The sequence below is a fragment of the Salvelinus alpinus genome, chromosome 4, assembly GCF_045679555.1.
Source record: "Salvelinus alpinus chromosome 4, SLU_Salpinus.1, whole genome shotgun sequence".
Taxonomy (NCBI): domain Eukaryota; kingdom Metazoa; phylum Chordata; class Actinopteri; order Salmoniformes; family Salmonidae; genus Salvelinus; species Salvelinus alpinus.
Window position 1 is genome coordinate 82,978,534 of NC_092089.1, and position 20,272 is coordinate 82,998,805.

The 20,272-nt window shown below is 38.9% G+C and overlaps 2 protein-coding genes across 3 annotated transcripts in view; both read right to left on the reverse strand.

Annotated features, from left to right (window-relative positions):
- The window catches only part of LOC139574539 (ras-related protein Rab-28-like), a 52,232-nt gene extending 45,093 nt beyond the window's left edge, over positions 1-7,139 (reverse strand). For both annotated transcript variants that reach the window (XM_071399217.1, XM_071399216.1), the window contains exon 1: positions 6,897-7,139. In XM_071399217.1, the coding sequence (XP_071255318.1) occupies positions 6,897-6,971 (75 nt within the window). In that variant the 5' untranslated portion in view covers positions 6,972-7,139. The remainder of the gene's footprint in view (positions 1-6,896) is intronic.
- Positions 7,140-16,431: 9,292 nt separating this feature from the next.
- nkx3-2 (NK3 homeobox 2) lies at positions 16,432-18,494 on the reverse strand. Its single transcript, XM_071399218.1, has 2 exons — positions 17,886-18,494; positions 16,432-17,449 (listed from the first exon to the last, which is right to left on the reverse strand). Exons 1-2 carry the CDS (start codon positions 18,277-18,279, stop codon positions 17,013-17,015), a joined length of 831 nt encoding a protein of 276 aa, XP_071255319.1. The 5' UTR covers positions 18,280-18,494; the 3' UTR covers positions 16,432-17,012.
- Positions 18,495-20,272: the final 1,778 nt, after the last annotated feature.

Below are 20,272 nucleotides of genomic sequence, written 5' to 3' on the forward strand. Positions count from 1 at the left end.
TTTCCCTTTGTCATTATGGGGTATTGTGTGTAGATTTAATCAATTTTAGAACAAGGTTGTAACGTAACAAAATGTGGAAAAAGTGAAGAGGTCTGAATACTTTCCGAATGCACTGTATTTAGGCTGCTAGGCTACCACGTACTAGGCAATACAGCAACTACATTTATTGTGTAGTCCACACACACCTGTGTGGCTCACCTGTAATCACTGGCTAACATAGTACAATTAGACAACCAGAGTACCATGGTCCAAAAGTTGACAAAAAATCCCTCCAACAACACATGCAACCTGTATTAAGGGTCAGGTACGATTAATAGGTTTACAAGACTGGATTCATGCCAGATATAAATCCACTATGCTATCATTGAAACAGCTTATAGATCTGTTACACAGTAATAGTACTTTGATCATCTTGGCAATCTCCCTCGGAACAAATGAAGACTGGAGCAAATAGTGTACAAACCATTACGAACAACACCGAGTTTTTTCCCATAGCTTTTTCATTATTGGACATAAGACTGTAAAGTCACCAGGAAATCAGCTAAGTGATTATAAATTTAGGAAATCTGTTCCCACGTATTCCCACACTTAAATAGTGAGACATACAGTGCATTCGGGGAAAGCATTAAAAAACCATTCGCTTTTTCCACATTTTGCTATGTTACTCTAAAAAATATTTTTTTTTTTTAAATTCCTCAATCTACACACAATACCCCATACTGACAAAGCGAAAACAGGTTTTTAGAAATTGTGGCAAAGAAATGAAAAATAACAGAAATACCTTATTTAAGACTTCAGACCCTTTGCTATGAGACTCGAAATTGATTGGAGTCCACCTGCGGTAAATTCAATTGATTGGACATGATTTTGAAAGGAACACACCTGTCTATACAAAGGTCCCACAGTTGACAGTGCATGGCAGAGCAAAAACAAAGCCATAAGGTTGAAGGAATTGTCCGTAGAGCTCCCAGACAGGATCGTGTTGAGGTACAGATCTGGGGAAGGGTACCAAAACATTTCTGCAGCATTGAACGTCCCCAAGAACACAATGGCCTCCATCAATCTTAAAAGGAAGAAGTTTGGAACCACCAAGACTCTTCCTAGAGCTGGCCGCACGGCCAAACTGAGCAATCAGGGGAGAAGGGTCTTGGTCAGGGAGGTGACCAAGATCCTGATGGTCACTCTGACAGAGTTCCTCTGTGGAGATGGGAGAACCTTCAAGAAGGTCAACTATCTCTACAGCACTCCACCAATCTGACCTTTATGGTAGAGTGGCCAGACGGAAGCCACTCCTCAGTAAAAGGCACATGACAGCCCGCTTGGAGTTTGCCAAAAGGCACCCAAAGACACTCAGACCATGAGAAACAAGATTCTCTGGTCTGATGAAACCAAGATTGAAATATTTGGCCTGAATGCTAAGTGTCACGTCAGGAGGAAACCTGGGATCATCCCTACGTTAAAGCATGGTGGTGGCAGCATCATGCTGTGGGGATGTTTTTCAGCGGCATGGACTGGGAGACTAGTCAGGAACGAGGGAAAGATGAACGAAGCAAAGTACAGAGAGATCCTTGATGAAAACCTGCTCCAGAGTGGTCAGGACCTCAGACTGGGGCGAAGGTTCACCTTCCAACAGGACAACGATCCTAAGCACACAGCCAAGACAATGCAGGTGTGGCTTTGGGACAAGTCTCTGAATGTCCTTGAATGGCCCAGCCAGAGCCCAGACTTGAACCCGATCAAACATCTCTGGAGAGACTTGAAAATAGCTGTGCAGCAACATTCCCCATCCAACCTGACAGATCTTGAGAGGATCTGCAGAGAAGAATGGGAGAAACTCCCAAAATACAGGTGTGCTAAGGTTGTAGTGTCATACCAAAGAAGACTCGAGGCTGTAATCACTGCAAAAGGTGCTTCAACAAAGTACTGAGTAAAGGGTCAAAATACTTACGTACAGTTGAAGTCGGAAGTTTACATGCACCTTAGTTTTTCAAAATTCCTGACATTTAATCCAAGTAAAAATTCCCTGTCTCAGGTCAGTTAGGGTCACCACTTTATTTTAAGAATGTGAAATGTCAGAATAAAAGTAGAGAGACTGATTTATTTCAGCTTTTATTTCTTTCAACACATTCCCAGTGGGTCAGAAGTTTACATACAATCAATTAGTATTTGGTAGCGTTGCCTTTAAATTGTTTAACTTGGGTCAAACATTTCAGGTAGCCGTCCACAAGCTTCCCATAATAAGTTGGGTGAATTTTGTCCCATTCCTCCTGACAGAGCTGGTGTAACCGAGTCAGGTTTGTAGGCCTCCTTGCTCGCACACGCTTTTTCAGTTCTGCCCACACATTTTCTACAGGCTTTGTGATGGCCACTCCAATACCTTGACTTTGTTGTCCTTAAGCCATTTTACCATAACTTTGGAAGTATGCTTGGGGTCATTGTCCATTTGGAAGACCCATTTGCGACCAAGCTTTAACGTCCTGACTGATGTCTTGAGATATTGCTTCAATATATCCACATCATTTTCCTTCCTCAGGATACCATCTATTTTGTGAAGTGCACCAGTCCCTCCTGCAGCAAAGCAGCCGTGCAACATGATGCTGCCACCCCCGTGCTTCACGGTTGGGTTTGTGTTCTTCGGCTTGCAAGCTTCCCCCTTTTTCCTCCAAACATAACGATGGTCATTATGGACAAACAGTTCTATTTTTGTTTCATCAGACCAGAGGACATTTCTTTAAAAAGTGCGATTTTTGTCCCCATGTGCGGTTGCAAACTGTAGTCTTGCTTTTTTATGGCGGTTTTGGAGCAGTAGCTTCTTCCTTGCTGAGCGGCCTTTCAGGTTATGTCGATATAGGCCTCGTTTTTCTGTGGATATAAAAACACGGAGCCTAACGTTAGCTACTTAGCTAGCTGCTTGGAGGATGTCATGTAATGTTATTGGAGGAGTGGGTGACTGACTTTTTCCCCTCATATCGTTTTTCGGTGGCTATACACAGCTAAAGACGCAGGTGTTATTTAGTTAGCTTGCAAGAACTTGAACTACTGTTATCCAGTTAGCATATCTCTTGTGTTTGCAAATTCACGATTTCAGAGCACTCTCGACTGAGTGCCATAACGCTGACAAAACTGATGATTTTTTACGAATGCGCAACACACCAGATATGACCGGTGTTCGTAAACGTAGGCAAAAAAAAGTTATAGTAGTGAACACCTCAGATAATGTGTAAACACCTTAACTAGTTCTGCTACCGCGAGTAAAATTGTAAGAGTGAGGAATGCACTCATTTGTGTCTGGAAGTAGCTAGCAAGCTAGCCAAATTTAGCCAGTTAGCTTGGGTGCTTGGTTAGGACAAATATGAATGCATTGGCAGGCAAGCTACAGATGGACGAGTTGGCTACATTCCCCATTGTTTAACAGTGCAATTTTGATGGGCAACTAGCTGAAGAAGTTTGAATGTGTTTACCTAAATGTTCTTTGTTAGATTTTAGTTAATCTTGCTCTGGCTAGCATTAGTTGTTGATCTTGTTGATGTGAATAACTGAGGGACAGAGAGCCTACCATTTTCATGGTTGTTTGATCAACAGGTCTGTAAACTTCCAAAATGTAAGAGGACTCCCGTGGTATTTACATATTTGCAGAAATCCATTCAGGTGTATTTTTTGGCGAATGCGTTCTAATGATCTAAATTCGTGCTGTTGCAACTGCCTGTAAACACACAGTTCAGTTCAAAGTGAATGATGGCAGGTCTGTGTGGCAAATGGCTTATTTGCATAAAAACCTACTGTAGCTCTGATTGGCTATGGCACAACGGTCTGTGTAGACTCCGGTCTCGGACAAGAAAGATGTTTTTAATTAGGTTTTATTTACTGCAGTGTCTATTAATTGTCCAAACGCATGGCCGCTTTCCCGCTCTAGATCGCTATAGAATTTCCACAAATACCTTAGTTAAAAAGGTAATTCCCACACATTCTAAGAATTTATGAAAACGTGAAAATGACCCTAAGTGCACGCTGGTCATAAAATATTTTTAAAAGTGTCATATTTTTCCTGGGGGTGTAGATGAACAGATTTTAATAAGATTTAATGTTCCTAAAAGGCTGTCAGTTTTACTTTAATGTCCATGTGCGCCATGTACGATGGTTATTATATCAATATTTTATCATAATGGTGTTTCCACCACCATTTCTCACATAATTAAATTGACCGACAATAAAAGATCCCAACCTGGCTTGCGTATTTTGTTTTGTCAACAATTGGAAAGTCTACCAACCAATGTGGTACCTTACAATTATCTGTAAGGTACCTCAGTATGTGTGGGGTACAGAGACGAGATAGTCATTCAAAAATTATGTTAAACACTATTGCAAACAGTGTGAGTCCATGCAACTTATTGTGTGACTTGTTAAGTACATTTTTACTCGTGAATTTATTTAGGCTTATTGACTTAACAAATTTATAAAAAATGAAATGCTGAAATGTCTTGTTGTTTTTTTAAATCGAAAAACATAATTCCACAATGACATTATGTGTATGTGTTATTGTGTGTAGTCCAGTGATGCAAAATCTAAATTTAATCAATTTTAAATTCAGGCTGTAACACAACAAATTGTGGAATAAGTCAAGGGGTGTAAATAATTTCTGAAAGCACTATAATTGGGAACCTCTGGCCTATAGTTTCTATCAGGGCAAAATAATATCCTGAACTCATCAGCCCTAAATGTGACTAGGGTGCTACTTCTGTCTCTTTCCTGATGTTCTTCAACCATGGACCTGGTCACTGTGGCCCAACCTGGTCTCAGAGCATTTTGGATTAGTAAATCTGAGACACTCCATTGAGTATGATATGTTAAGTTTAGACTGGTATTTTTAAACTGTGGATGCCCATCATCCATTTCATATATTATGTTATGAATTACAATTTGTACAATATGTTACGAATTTGCAAATCATACAATATGTTACAAATTTGCTAAATGTATATGTTATGTATTCAAAATTGTTGTGGCTAACATTAGCTAGATGGCTAACGTTAGATAAACTAGGGGTTAAGGTTAGGAGTTAGGTTAAAGGGTTAATGTTAGGGGGGTGGTTATGGGGGGGTAACGGTTAAGGTTGGCTAACATGCTAAGTAGTTGCAAAGTAGCTCAAAAGTAGTAGGTAGTTGAAAAGTTGCTAATTAGCTAAAATTGTCCGTGATTAGATTTGAACAGGCAACATTTGGGTTACTATACATTCGCGTTATACACCTACGCCCACCCAACACGTTTAGCCTTAAGTAACCTTCTGTCTTATTAGGCTGGACAATAGAACGAGTCAAAATTCACACAAGGCTGAAAAATGGCAACAGAATGTTGGCTAAGCCCAGAACACTAGCGCGAGCCCATAGCAAATTAATAGAAACAAACGTTTGGAGTAACAATTTGAATTCCATTTCACCTAAATGGCACCAAAAAATGTAGCTTTTTTATTTTACCACTACAATCTGTTCTTAGGGTGAAACTGAAAAAGAACTGTGTAGATAGTAAACATCCACATCTCGATGGTGCCAAGTGTGCTTATGTCTGCATAACGAGGAAGTAGTGGGGGAAAAAATTGCAACTTTTGACTATTTCTGGTCTAGTGATCGATGGCAGCAGAGTACGCTGCCCAACCTTATGTAATTGGAAAGAGGAGAATATGCTGATTCAAATGGTGTCCAACTTGAAAAAAATCGAAATATACGCATTGGAAGAAATTTGGCAAAATATACCAGCATGCCTCTCTATAGGAAAACAAATGGTGGGAGCTCAGCGTTCCAAGGGCAAAAGGTATTTCGGGGCTAGCGTTCGATGACAACCGAGTACGCTGCCCAACCTTGCATAATTAGAAAGAGGAGATTCTCATGATTAAAGTGGTGTCCAATTTGCAAAAATCGAAATATACACATTGCGAGATATTTTGCAACACAGACATACCTATATTTCCCTATAGCAAACAATGGGACGACCTCAGAGTTCCATTAGTAATATTTTGTTGTTGTTTACATTTTAACTACCAGCAACGTGGGCAGGTCTCATTGCCAACAATAGCAAAGCAAGCATTGTGGCGTAGAACAATAGGCTGGAATAGAACGTTTGGAAGGCGAGTTGGTGCCACGGTACTCAATAGACCTAATAGAAGCTGGCAGGGTGAAAAATACACAAAAATAAGGCTGGATGCAATGAACTAGTTTTTGTCTGAAAAAAGCATTGTTAAAAATGTCAAGTGTCCAGCCTAGTCTTATGTAACCATACCAAAAGCAACAAGTGTCCCGGATTTCCATTTACTACGTTGCGTTTGGTCTATGAGACCAGGTTGTGTGGCCAGGAAACATGTTATGCACCACAGGCGTAATTGTCCTTTCTGTTGACACTGACTGTTGGGAAGATAATTCAGAGGACAGTAGCTAGCTCTCATCATAGACAATGACTAGACTTTGTTCAATGTCGTTAGTTAGCTCCACAGGAACGCGAACTAATGCTATTAACATCACTCTGGCCCCTGTTGTGAAAAACTAAGACGGTAACTAACCAACTAAATTAGCAGCATTGGCTATAGTTAGCTATGCTAAAACAACAAAAAAACACTGCCTGTTTGACAAACCTCGGTGGTTTGGTTCACGGTTCTACCTGTCTGAAGAGCTAACGTTAGCTAGCAGCTAACAAGCATAGGCAAAACGTTGATCTAGCACACGCAGCTACGCAGGACAATTCTGTAAGATACTTCTGAGCTAAAGTTATCCACTGCACAGTAATTTACCCAATTGCCCCCGTGACATAGCTATGTTGCTAGCTAGCCAGCTAACGTAACTCAAAATAATAAGTCTAGCTGCTAGCTACCGTTAGCTAGCTAACTATTAACTAATCTAAAAATCCCTCACCTTCCCCGATGCGCCGTCTCCGATGACTACAATTTTAAGTTGCTTATCTTGACTGTCCTCTTCTGAGTCCGACATATTGAAATATATTGCAATGAATATATTATTGTACTGAAAATGTAGCTACTGCTTTCACAGTAATATAGTCAAAGCCTTTGAATATAGCTATCTTGCTAATCAGTTAGCTAAAATAGACCCAGCACCAGGCAACCAGACGCCATGTTTCACCAGCCACTGATGCCAGGCATGTTCCATTTATGTTTTGTAAACCTGTTATTTACAAACCCTTTATCGGCCAACTGAAATACTTGTACATTAAGGACACATTTGATGTTACAACTTTTATGTAAAAAAATATAATCCAAGAGTAGCAAATAAAGAAGGTTAAAATGTTAATTGAATAAAACTGCTTTACAATGGACCAGTCCAAGGACCTGAACGCTCAACAGTGACCATAGACTACGCGTCCTTGTTGCTATGGTAATCAAGGTCAAAGACTGAGAGGCATTCTTCCAGGATAAATAAATGTAGAATTTAAAAGTATTGACCATTCCATAAATAATACTTTTCTCCCCCCACATGATGTAGCATAAATTGCATAAAATAACTGTATGAACTAAAGTATGTAGCTATACACCTTCAAAAACGTTCCACATCTCCTAGACTAGCCTATTCATCATGATGGTCCATAAAAACATATTCAAATTCCCAGGTAGTCCGAGGCCCTAATGGATTTTAGGTTCAGTAGACCTGAATTGTGTTCATATGGGATTGCTGCTACTCAATCATAGTGATCCATTCAGACGTGGTTTAAATTATAATTTTACTAATCCCATGTGGCTCAGTTGCTGGAACATGGTGCTTGCAACGCCAGGGTTGTGGGTTCGATTCCCACAGGCGACCAATAAGAAACAAGTATGGAGGTACTAGGCTACTGTAAATCACTCTTGATGAGCATCTACTATATGACTAAAATGTTACACCAATTAATGCTGTCACTGTCTCCATGTCGGGAGCACATTCATCATTGTCGTTTGCAGATGAGTATATAATATATGGAAAACCCAGAGGTCATTTTCATTTTAGTTTAGGAATGAACGTGAGAAAATACATGTAGCTGTTACTTTGCAAAAGCATATTGTATTTGGCCTAGATAGCCTATATCTTCAAAGTAATATGTTGATATTCATTTATGTTAAATTTAGGTTAATGGTTCATTAAAATAGTTATAAATGTATTAATACCAAATTTCACCGTTTTCAAGATGGCGTCAGTTTAATTTAGTCTGTTATAGGGGATGTTATGTGGTCACCGGGGCCGACCAGCAGGTAATCCAGAGGAATTTGCACCTGGAGCGGTTTGAGCCCGGTGGCAGTGACTGTCAGGTCAATATTGGCCCATCAACGTGGTAAGTGAGGGTGCCAAGATAGATATAAGAGTATTGTGAAGGTATATGCGTGAAAGACCCTAAACTGGACAAAAAAAGGCACAGGTATGCACACACACACGCACACACAAAGCATGCAATGTACAGGTTATTGAACATAATTATGTGTTATGCGAAAATTACTTTGATATTGTTGTTACTGTGTAGTGAAACAAAATAGACTCCAGTACAGATGCTACCTAAATTGGTTGATTGATTTCAAATAAAATTGTTGGGCTACATGATGGCGGGCAGTTATGAAATTTAAGAAAATATTCTTGCCAATATCTTGCACATGTTCTTCAATTATGGGTACCATCAGAACCCTCATAAATATCTGTAAGAATGGAAAATACATTTTCATAATAGAAAAAGTACTATTTTTCAGCAACATAAAGGTATTTAGAACCAGCAGCATGCCAGGTGATGCCTTAAATATGAATCTTCAGTGAAAATCCAAGGCAGTGGTGTAATGGCACGGAAAAGGGCACATATTCAGTCGAGAGGGGACACCGATTCACTAAACAGGTATGGCCCAGATTCATCCAAAAACAACAATAACACGTTTTCATTTTCTCCCGTCTCAAGTTGATTGTTTGGAAATGCAGAGGGAAAGTAGAGATTCATTTGAGGACACATGGGCAAATAGATATGGTCATGTGCTATAGTAATGACATTTGTTACAATATTAATGTTTATATAGAATAGCTACATCTGCTTGTTGGAAGGACTAGTCACTAGAGGTCATCCCTAATCATTATTAAATATCCCTAATAACATAATAATGCATAATACAGCATGTGTATGGGTTATGATTAGGTTTTCCTTCTTTTAGGTGAGTACGTATATTAATCAATAAAGCAATAACTTTTTTAAATATGTATGAACAAAAACAAATGTGAGAATCATTCTTCAGGCTACGCATAATGTTAGACTACATAGGTCCTATTTAATGCATTATTTGTTAATACGTGTGGATATATTTTCGCATTGTGTGGTACAACCTACAGCCTACACTAGTAAATGTTTAGGTAGTTTATTTTGATACATTTGTCACATAAAATGTCAAACACCCTATAATGATATTCATTTTGTAGCCTAAATCTTTCATTTTAATCAGCATAATAGCCTCTATCGCGAATTGCAGCATGGGTCAGGCTAGCGGGAAAATATTTGATGTGCTATTTTACAATAGCCAACTATCAAATACATAGGCTATAGGCCAGGTCAGTACTATAAAATAGTATACATTTCCAAATTATGCTGCGTCAGTATTTGCCAAATACAAATGTACAATATTTAGATTGTTTATGCAGTAGGCTAAACAATAACATACATGTTATAGGCTAGGCTATAACTTTTTATATTTTAAATGATATCTTTCTTGAACGTTACATTTGTATCCATTCGGAATCGAATCTCTGAAAATATATAGACAGACATCGAACGCTATAGGTTTTAGACCGTTCAAGGACCGTTCTATTAGAGTAGTCAGACTAGACTATGCTTAGTACCTTTTTACTTATTCTAAGAATTTTTGATGCACAAGACCAATCCACGTATAGATTCAGTTTTGTCTCGCAACTAATATTGCAATGTCATTTTTCAACCGCCATGTCCACGAGCTCTAATCTATACATCCTCAAGTCGATATGGACGCGTGACATTCTGTCGTCTACCCTCTCCAGACCTTGTTGTGCCCCTCGGGTCATCGTTTATAACCTACAGTTTCTTTCGAGACTGGGAGGGACACATTGGATCAGTAGCTTAAAGCTGATGTAGGGCCATTGTATAGGTTTTCACAGTTCAGAAGTTGTGTGAAATTCTTTATCGTGCAGTTTACCTGCGCTCTATCAAAGTTGTCAAACCTAGTTGCATCTGTTTTTTGTCATTTCATTTTTCAGATTATCACTAGCAATAGAAAATGTATCTTCCATTTTCTCGATCGGTATGGTTTAACATGTTGAAAATAGACTAGAATGTAAGCGCTTGCTTGGCCTTCAACACTAGTCAAGCCGTCTGGAAATAGTCCTACTCGTTTGATATTAGGCTACATTTGACAAACGAAATATTTAAACTACTGTATAGGCTGGATAGTCACTTTTACAATTATAAATGTTCTTAAATGATATATTAGTATTCTATTTACTTTGATGCGATACATGCCTCCTTCTCCATGATTTACTTATTTATTTATCGTAGGACCTTTGTTTGGGTTTAATGTATGCAAGTATTACCCGAGATAGACTACTCCACGAGATCTGAAAATCGATCAAAATGTAATTAACATTTTATGAGATATATATATATATAGGCTACCTACCATGTGTGGCAGCTTATATACATCACCGCGATGACCTTGATGGTTTAAATGGTGGAGGTCAAAATGTACCATTTAGTATGAAATGGAGCAAGGACACCTGCTGGGTATTTTACATTTTCATTACATATTTTCTTTAGGGCTGTTATTATTTCGATTGAACTTTTTGTAATTTTTGTGCATTCTATTTTTATCGTGATTAATTGCGTTGTCTAAAAGCGTTCAAAATATACTGAAAGCATCCAAAATACACAATGTATACAGCTAAAAACAACAAATCCATGTCAAAACAAGTTGACGTTGAGGTTACAGAAAGTGTGCTTTTTCAATTTACTTGATTTTGCAAACCGTTATCTTGGACAAAATCAAAACGTCAAAATTCTTGTAATGCTTTTTGTATATATCAAATCTTAAAGCTCAATTTGAGCAAATTCTGAATTTGAGATTAATCGTGTAATCACAGCTAATTCTAAAATCAACTCGATATGAGTTTTTTTAATCGTCTGACAGCCCACGTTCTCTTATTTGAAATGTATGCAGTTTTGTCCTTGAGCTGTTCTTATCTATCAATGTTCTGAATGTCATGTTTTATGTTTTGTGTGGACCCCAGGATGAGAGCTGCTGCATGAGCAACAGCTATTGTGGATGCTAATAAATAAATAAATAAATCATCATAGCTGTACTTTTCTGTCGGTGTTTGAAGCAGAGAAATAATTCTGCATATTATCAAAATCCATAATTGCACCATGTCTACATAGTTCATTTTTGCCTTTCTCCACAAATTCATCCAAATGCAGTCTCCGTATGTGACTACTCATGAAATATGAAATGGGTTGTTTTACAAGGTCAGCCATTGTAGTACGGCGCCCCTGGAGCAAATTAGGGTTGAGTGCCTTGTTCAAGGGCACATCGACAGATTTTTCACCTTGTCAGCTCGGGTATTCGAACCAGCGACCTTTCGGCTACTGGCCGCTATGCTACCTGCCGCCTTAATAATGATGTCACGTCGGTTATTTTCCTTTTGACAAGGTAGACACAAATAGGCTGCGGATGGTATATACACTTCGTGTGAACGCATTATGAAGAAAAATTGAAAAATAATGTATCCCACCCGCAGCGCAATAGCCTCTCTACAATACTAAATATCGAGGTTCTGTAATTGTGCTATTGTAACCTGACATGTCCACATATCATTTAATTAAGTCTATAGCCTATATGCACCGATGGATTTTGCCATGCATATGGAAACATATGGCCTACGGATTTAAGTCTCAAAGAACGTCATATTAAATACCAATTTTCTATCATTAGATCTGCAACTTGATCTAGAACAACAACTGGAACATGTCTCTGCGAGAGAAAATAATTTCACTGATTAAGTCTCATTATACGTGTCAAGCGAACATGTATGGAATTGTCCTTGACATCATGCAAGATCTTATAATATATATATATATATATACAGGCATTCAGATGATAGTAAGAAAAAGGAAAAAGTACTAATAAACTGGTAAATTACTATACCATGTTGAGTAAATCATGTATGATGTTTCTTGTACTGGCAAACAAAGGAGCAGTGACTAAGGGTGTGTGTGTGTGTGTGTGTGTGTGTGTGTGTGTGTGTGTGTGTGTGTGTGTGTGTGTGTGTGTGTGTGTGTGTGTGTGTGTGTGTGTGTGTGTGTGTGTGTGTGTGTGTGTGTGTGTGTGTGTGTGTGTGTGTGTGTGTGTGTGTGTCAACAGAGAAAGAGAGGGAGAGAACGAGGCAGGGGGGGGGGGGACAGGGAGAGTTTGAAGGTGTTTGTGTGCGAGTCGAGAAACGTATCTATATGGTAAATATACATTATTTATTAATTTATGTCTACCAGCCTCAAACATTGTGCTCTTGCTCTGATTTAGGTCTACACAACAACACTCACGAGTCACATTCTGAAAAAGTGCACCAATGTATGCCTATAGATATTAGCGTTCCATACACATGAATTGAGGAGTTCGTTCAGTGGAGACACATTTGAGCATATTGAGCAATATGGACACGCATATGATCATAATGTTTTGTTTGCTGTTGCAAATAACCATCCTGTGATCTACTCTATATTTTGATGCAACCAACTATTGACCTATATTAACACTATTATTAAGGGCTGAGCCCGCTTGAATAGATATGGTGACATATTTCGGATTAAACAAAAAATCGTTTTGGAAGAACCTTCATGAATTGGCCTAGGTTTGTATCATTCAAAGTGATAAATATGATGTCTAAATAAAATAGGAAGAAAAATACCAAACAATTTGTCAAAATGAGTAGGCCTTGATTGGAATGCGGAGCCGTCTGTTGGATGACATACTTTTTTGTAGTTGTTTTGGAACCAAAGGTCTCTACTGTTGGTTGATCAGATCATTTTCAATTATAGTAATTATTTTGAGATTTATTAGAGTCTTAAAGATACAATTCCACATGGGCCTATTGCGATCTTGCGATTTCAAAAGTGACAAACGATAACACGAAGTGATGGGCCTGCACTCCACATAGATAGCCCTATAGCCTAGCCCCTGAAACCAGTTCAGTTTCATTTATTTGTTATTTGAAAATAAGCGAAGAATATTTCATTTGTTAGAGCTTGTCTGATTCATGAGCAAGCCATGGTTCATTCGCGCAATCCATTTGCTGAGATATATGCGTAACAAAACAATTATGCACGAATGACATATGTCCTAAAAATGTATTGTCTCTTCCATGTAAATCATTAATTTCACCCTTTCCTTTGCTGTGTGTTGCATCTCGGCTCTGCTGGGCTCACCTCAGCCAGCGCCGCCCACCCCTGCGTTGCAAGCCAGCTTGGCACAGATGGGCATACAGCCTTGGTTAAGGAGATATGTTTCGCATAAAGTAACGGGAAACGATTCCACTCACAAAATATGTAAAATCACGACGCAGACTACGTTTTCAATTATTTCAATCTAGCTGTTAAAAATAATTTGTGCTGTAGGAGATATGTTGTACGATTATTTTCATAAAACAAACTGCATGCCTTGCCACGGACTTATATCAACAGTATAGGCCTACCGATGTGGCCTACCAACGTGCTACATGGCATGTGTTCTATATTTGACCTACCATGGTACAGGCTTAGTACATGCCAAAAAATCGGAACTCATGTTTTAAATTTCAAAACATACTTTTAACCATCTTCATGCTTTGCGCATAGGCCTACACGCATTCCCTCCAAATGTCATGCAAACGCTCTCATGTATAAAAACAAGTCTAATGGGTAGACAATGAAATGGGGTTAATGCATACCTATGTGGGTGTTTGCATTTCACCAATCAAAAGTTGAAAAGAAGAACTTCAACTGACAGAATATTTCACTCTTAATGAGACGGAATGCCATGCCAATGAGATTTGGGATAGGCCATAACAGCCATTCCTATAACGCCGATTTGTATTTCATTTTAGCAATTCTCTTTTTAAGACAAACTGTGTTTGTAGAGAAACAAGCAATTAACAGAGTCATTGGAGAAGTCCTTTGGGCTGTACGATTGTGTTGCCTGTATAGCCGGGCGTGGTATCAGATATAGGCTATAGCCGCGCAAAGTACTCGATAAGAGTTTGTGCAAGAATTATCCAGAATACGAAGATTGAAATGCCATTTGTGCTTGGAACCAGGGTGTCAGGTAGCCTAGTGGTTTTAAGAGCGTCGATCTAGTAACTGAAAGGTCTCTAGTTTGAATCCCTGAGCTGACTAGATTTAAAAAATCTGTCGATATGCCCTTGCGCAAGGCACTTAACCCTAATTTGCTCCAGGGTCCGGGTACTACAATGGGTGACCCAAAGATAGCACTTTTTAAACTGCAGTCGACTGTGGAATTTTGGACACAGTAATTGCAGAATAATTGCAGCGTACTGTATGTAGTTGAACTGCAGTTAAACTGCACTGTAACTGCAGTCACAATGCAACATTACTGCAGTAAAAAAACTGTTATTTTGGACGCAGTATTTGCAGCATACTGCAGTTGTACTGCACTCTAACTTCAGTTATACTACAGTATGCTAGAGTTATAATGCAATATTTTTTCGTAAGGGGTGTGACAATAAAATATTTATTTATTTTTACCCTAATTGCTCTTGTAAGTCGCTCTGCATAAGAACGTCTGCTAAATGACAAAAATGGAAAATGGGACAATTTCTGTTGGTTTGGTCAGTGAGATGATATGTTGAAAAATACTATTAAAGTTCCTCTGATTGATTAAAAATGAGCTTATCGTTTGCTGTTTATTTCTTGCCGCACAGAAAAAGTAGCCTATCTACCCGAAATAGTATCGAGTTTGAAATGAGTTGTGGTTATAAAAGTCAGTCCATAGGATTACGTGTTTTCTCTCCCTTTACCTCCTGAACACCCAAACACTCATGGGTATAGATATCTTCATGTTGACACACCTCGAAGGTTCCTGTCAGTTTACATAGTTCAGGAATCGGGGACCCATAAATCATTGTCTGGCAGGTGTATTAGTGGGGAGGCAAATGAGGATTAGTGTATGGCCAACCTGTCAGGAAGTTGTGCAGTAAGGGTGGTAGCACTGAGGTGTGTGTGGTTAAAACTAGGGCCGATAGGATAGCCTATAAAATGTATAGGCTATGATTATGATGAAGTCATCACATATCAGAATAGAACCCACTACTAGGCTACCTTTACTTTTAATAATAATACAAAATAATTATAAGAATATTCATCTACTTGTTAGTTTTATGGTTCTTTATTTGTATATCTATTAACTTTGTTCAGCCAAATAAAATTATATGAATCAGCACAATTCAACTTTCTGTCATTGAATTAACAAGTTCATTCAATCAATTATTCAGTTTCTCAGGAATAAGATGAAATTAACGTATGAAACCCTACCTCTTCAAAGAGTATCTTCAATAATTGCACGTGTCTTTTCCTACTAGCACTGACTTTGCTGATAACTTTTTTATTATGGAAAAATGTACTTACTACGACTTTGATGTGGTTATCTCACCTATAGCCATATTAAGATGAATGCACTACTGTAAGTCGCTTTGGATAAGAGCTTCGGGTAAATTACCAACATGTGAAATGTAATTATGTAAATGAAAATAGTGTGAGATTAAAACCGTCACATGCTCTTGAACCCTGCAGTTTTGGTGTGCAGAATATTTCTCTCCCATTCTAATTAGACCGTCGTGAGACATGTTAGTTTTAACCTACTGATAAAGAGTACAGCTATTATATAACTGGTTTGAGGGGAATTCCTCAACTGTAGGCTTATATGGTATATACTGTAGCTGCAGAATAAGGTGGGCCTTATACATAAACGTTGTATATGATGTAATATATGACCATCAATTTAGTAATTTAGGTCAAGAAAATAAAACCCTACATTTGTTGTTGTGATGCAATTTCGTTCATCAATGCATCATGGGTATTTCATTGCTTATTATTATTATTATTAAGTTAATTAAGTTATTATAATTTTTTTATCATTATGACATTATGACAACAAGAATGGTTAATGACACAATTACAATTCATTTTGGCCCACTGATCATGGTCATATTAACTGAAATTCAGTCCTTACAAAAAATATTGTTTTGAGATTGCAGTAAAAGTGCAGTAACTGCAGTCAGCAGCTGACTGTGGTATTTTGGATGCATTAGTTGCAGCATGCAGTAATACTGCACTCCAACTGCAATCTTTTTTCGTAAGGGAAAGTCTAAAAAGGAAAAAAGGACATACATATTAAGGCTCGAATCAAACACGACTAGCTTTAAAATATAATATGCCTGATATGTTTTTAATGTTTGATTTCTCTCTTAATAAACAATCAGATTTAGAACAATTAGAAAATAAGTACATTTTTTAACAAGAGTTCAATTGTTACTGTCTCTGCCACAGTTCACGTTAAGGTCATACGTACAAAAGAAACCTTCAAATCGATATTTCAGTCAGATATATGTCCACACTCTATCTCTATGTTTCGAAAAGTGCTGAAAATCTTACCGTTACCCTACAACCGCAGCAAGAAAAGAAAAGCAGTAAGGGAGATATTCGAAATGTCACTTGGGGGTCTGATATCTCCAATGCTCGTAGTATACATAGGAACACATATGTTGTAGGCCCCCTTTGGAAGGTTTACACTCCATACAATCTGAAACAATGGCCTAGTGTCATCACTATACCAAGAAAAGTGACATGTTCAGTCTAGACACCATGAGGCAGTTCAAATGATTGACATAACTCACATAAGTAGTTCTGAGTTCATTTAATCTCTCCTGATTTCTTCATAAAAAGTCAATAAAGCAAATGCCTCGATTTCCTGATGGAGGAAAATAAATACAAAGTAGGCTATTCAATTCTCATTGATTCCCAGCACAAGTAGAGAGTGTCCATGCCGGGAGGCAATAGGCGTATGGGTAGTAATACGACGGCTGGAGAGCGAGGAGCGGAGGCCGCAGTAGTTCTCCGGGGTTGTACTGTCTCTGGTCGTCCCGAACTAACACTTTCACAGCCACTTTCTTTGCTGCAGGGGCCGATGCCATCAAGTCGGCAGCCATTTGACGACGTTTTGTTTTATATCTGCGGTTCTGGAACCATATTTTGACCTGCGTCTCTGTCAGCTTCAGGGAGGCCGCCAGGTCTGCTCTCTCTGGTCCGGATAGGTATCTTTGGTGATTGAACCTACGCTCGAGCTCGAACACTTGCGCGTGGGAGAACGCAGCCCTTGAACGTTTTTTCCTCTGTTTGGGCTGATCCGAACTTTTATCACAACTGGCCTCGTCTAGGTTGTTGGAATCTGAAAGAAGAAATTGTGCATTTTATGTACTATGAACAATAAAAATCATCGCTTTTCTTAGACCACACAAGATGGAATAGTCATATAGGCCCTAGCTCTTAAAATGCATCCAAGGCTGTCTGAAAACTAACCTCACACTTTCATAAATCTCCATGGCCATTTACACACGTTAATGGAATATATAGATTGAAATTAGGCCTAAAAACGTGTGTATGCCATGCCATGACATAACATCCCGCTGCCTCATGCGTAAAGGCGGTGCCTCCTGCGAGTAAAATAGCCTAATGTTTACACCACATTGGCGAAATGATCTGAAGGGATTAGACTAGGATGTTCCCCATAAAGTATTTTTAGAATATTACTTTAAATTATGGTTTCAATTGATGTGTTTACAGACTTTTACCCGATATGTCCCAATAAAAAATGTGTAACTTACCCGAAACATTAGGTTCACAGTCACTAAGACCTTTTGCGTTATCGACAGCAGTGGATTCATGGTCAGTTTCGTCCTGCAAACTTTCTTCCAGTACGTCTGAAGCAGGATCCCTGTTTTTCTCGGACTTGCAAACGGCCAGCCTCTTGCTGTCATTGTCATCACTGAGACCTGAATCCGAGTCGTAACTTTTCTGGTCGCTGGCCATGCAAGCTCCCTCGTCACTTCTACACGCCGTGGGAAAGTCCTGCGAACCAGTATCCATTTCTCCAAATATTTTCCAACACGCAGTCTTCGAGAAGCAGATGTCCAAATCTGGCAAGTGTCGACTGTCCTCTTTTTTGTTCAAAATGGCTTGGATAGAGAAAGGCATCAAGGAGTTGCTGCGAACGGCCATTTCAAAGAGCAAAGTTTCTGTCTTGTAAAAATCGTAGATATGGACCAACGTCAAATCATCCGCATTGTATTCCCCTTGAAGCGCTATTACTGCTTTTTTGTACCTCCCAGATTTGGTATCTCATTGCATTCCCACTGAAAAAGCGATGGAAATACTGCGTTCAGCCTATTTCCCGAGGCACGATGCTTCTCCTCCGTCAGCTCTCGCATTAGCCTAAGCTTTCTCTCTTTTCCTGCCTTTTTCACACAGATCCACTATCCAACCTCACCTGTGACAGACAGCAATCCCTCTCCATTTCCTATTGGACGAGAGGAGAGAAAAATCGCGTGATGATTGGCCACTGTAAATTACGACACACTCACGTCTTGTCTGGCAATAAATATGTTTTTAAAAGGTTAACCCCTCACCAGCCAAAAGGGCTGTAGTATGTCAAACCATGAAAATAAAATGGCCCATTGGAATGAGAGTAGCCTAGCTAGCAAATGTGTGTCTTTAGCCAACGGACACCAATAGATACGCATACACAGCTGTAGCCAATGTCACTCAGAATAATGAGAACTTCGAGGTTGATAGTAATACAGCTGTCAGTCTACCTGGGTGGCTGTTGTGCGCCTTCTCCCTATCCGTACATAGGCCTACCGTTTGCTCAATAGATGACGTTATTGACGACGACCTTGGCCTTGAATCTATACTGTAAATACCAACCACCTGAACCACAGGTAAGCTTCACTCGGTGTCAAATGTATTCAATTAAGGTTGATAACTCATTATAAATGTAAAACAAAGAAGAGTTATATGGTAGGGATTATTTGCGTAATGTCTGGAGTTCCTTCTGAGGAGCATCTTCCCGTGAAATAATGATGTAGGCTTTATGTTTCTCCTTCTGTATGTTATAAAGCAAATGCCCATTTAATTTCAATGCATGCACATTATGTTTTTCATGGTTTGCCACATGTAGGCCTATAAATTACCACAGACCTCGGGTGTCGGCGACATGATCTGTGGGCCCATAGGCAGCACATTGAGGTAGGAGGAATAATTATTTTCTCAATGGCAATTGATCGAATTGAGGTCTTAATAAATTCGTCCGAGATTTATCATTGATCTTGTTTAATTGAGCTATAGGTAACCTAGCGGTTAAGAGCGTTGGGCAAGTAAATGAAAGGTCGCTGGTTCGAATCCTCGAGTCAACTAGGTGAAACATCTTTCCATGTGCTCTTGAGCAAGGCACTTAACCCTAAATGCTCCTATAAATCATTCTGGATAAGAGCGTCTGCTAAATGACTAAAATGTAAATGTAATTCAGGAGCCGTGCTTGTGTGTTTCCTCTCGCAATGATACCACAACAGTAGGCTACATATAGGCTAAACTTTAGCCTATTATTTCAGATGTTATATTATCACCATGGTATAGTGCATTTGGTTTAGGATATAAATAAATACTAAATTAAGTCGAGCAACATGTGTTTGTCTTGTAGCGTTATGCCTCTCTTTACGATTAACAAGAACCATCATAATGCATAGTGTAGGTTTTGTAGGATCATAGTGCAGGCATATCATTCATGCAATGGCCTGCCTCCCAATTGGTCAGATTATTGTTGTGTTATCTGATAATACCAGATGTAGCCTCCTTTATAGTCTACGCCAAGGGCTACCACTAATAATAATAATACATGTCATAGTATTATTTTTTATTTGTAAAGTTGTTATTGTTATTGGCGTACATAATATAATTTTTATCGTGATGTTAGTAAGACATGAATAAACATCAACAACATTCATTCAGGGCACAATGCACGGATTAACCTATATTTATGAGCAGACCGCAAGCGTGAATATTCGAATGCTTCAGCAGTTCCCATAATATAGGCCACGACTTCTAACCATGTCACTGAAGCGTTTATCCACTTATTTTACATTGACTCATATTTGTGTTGATTGAAAGTTGGTGATATCAGTAGGCCAAGACCTGATGCACCATTAATACTAGATAC

Coding starts and splice junctions, on each gene's coding strand:
- nkx3-2 (XM_071399218.1), bottom strand. CDS start 18,279: ATGGCCGTTCGCAGCAACTCCTTGATGCCTTTCTCTATCCAAGCCATT. Junction 17,450..17,885: donor CTGTGAACCTAATGTTTCGG/GTAAGTTACACA, acceptor TTCTTCTTTCAG/ATTCCAACAACCTAGACGAG.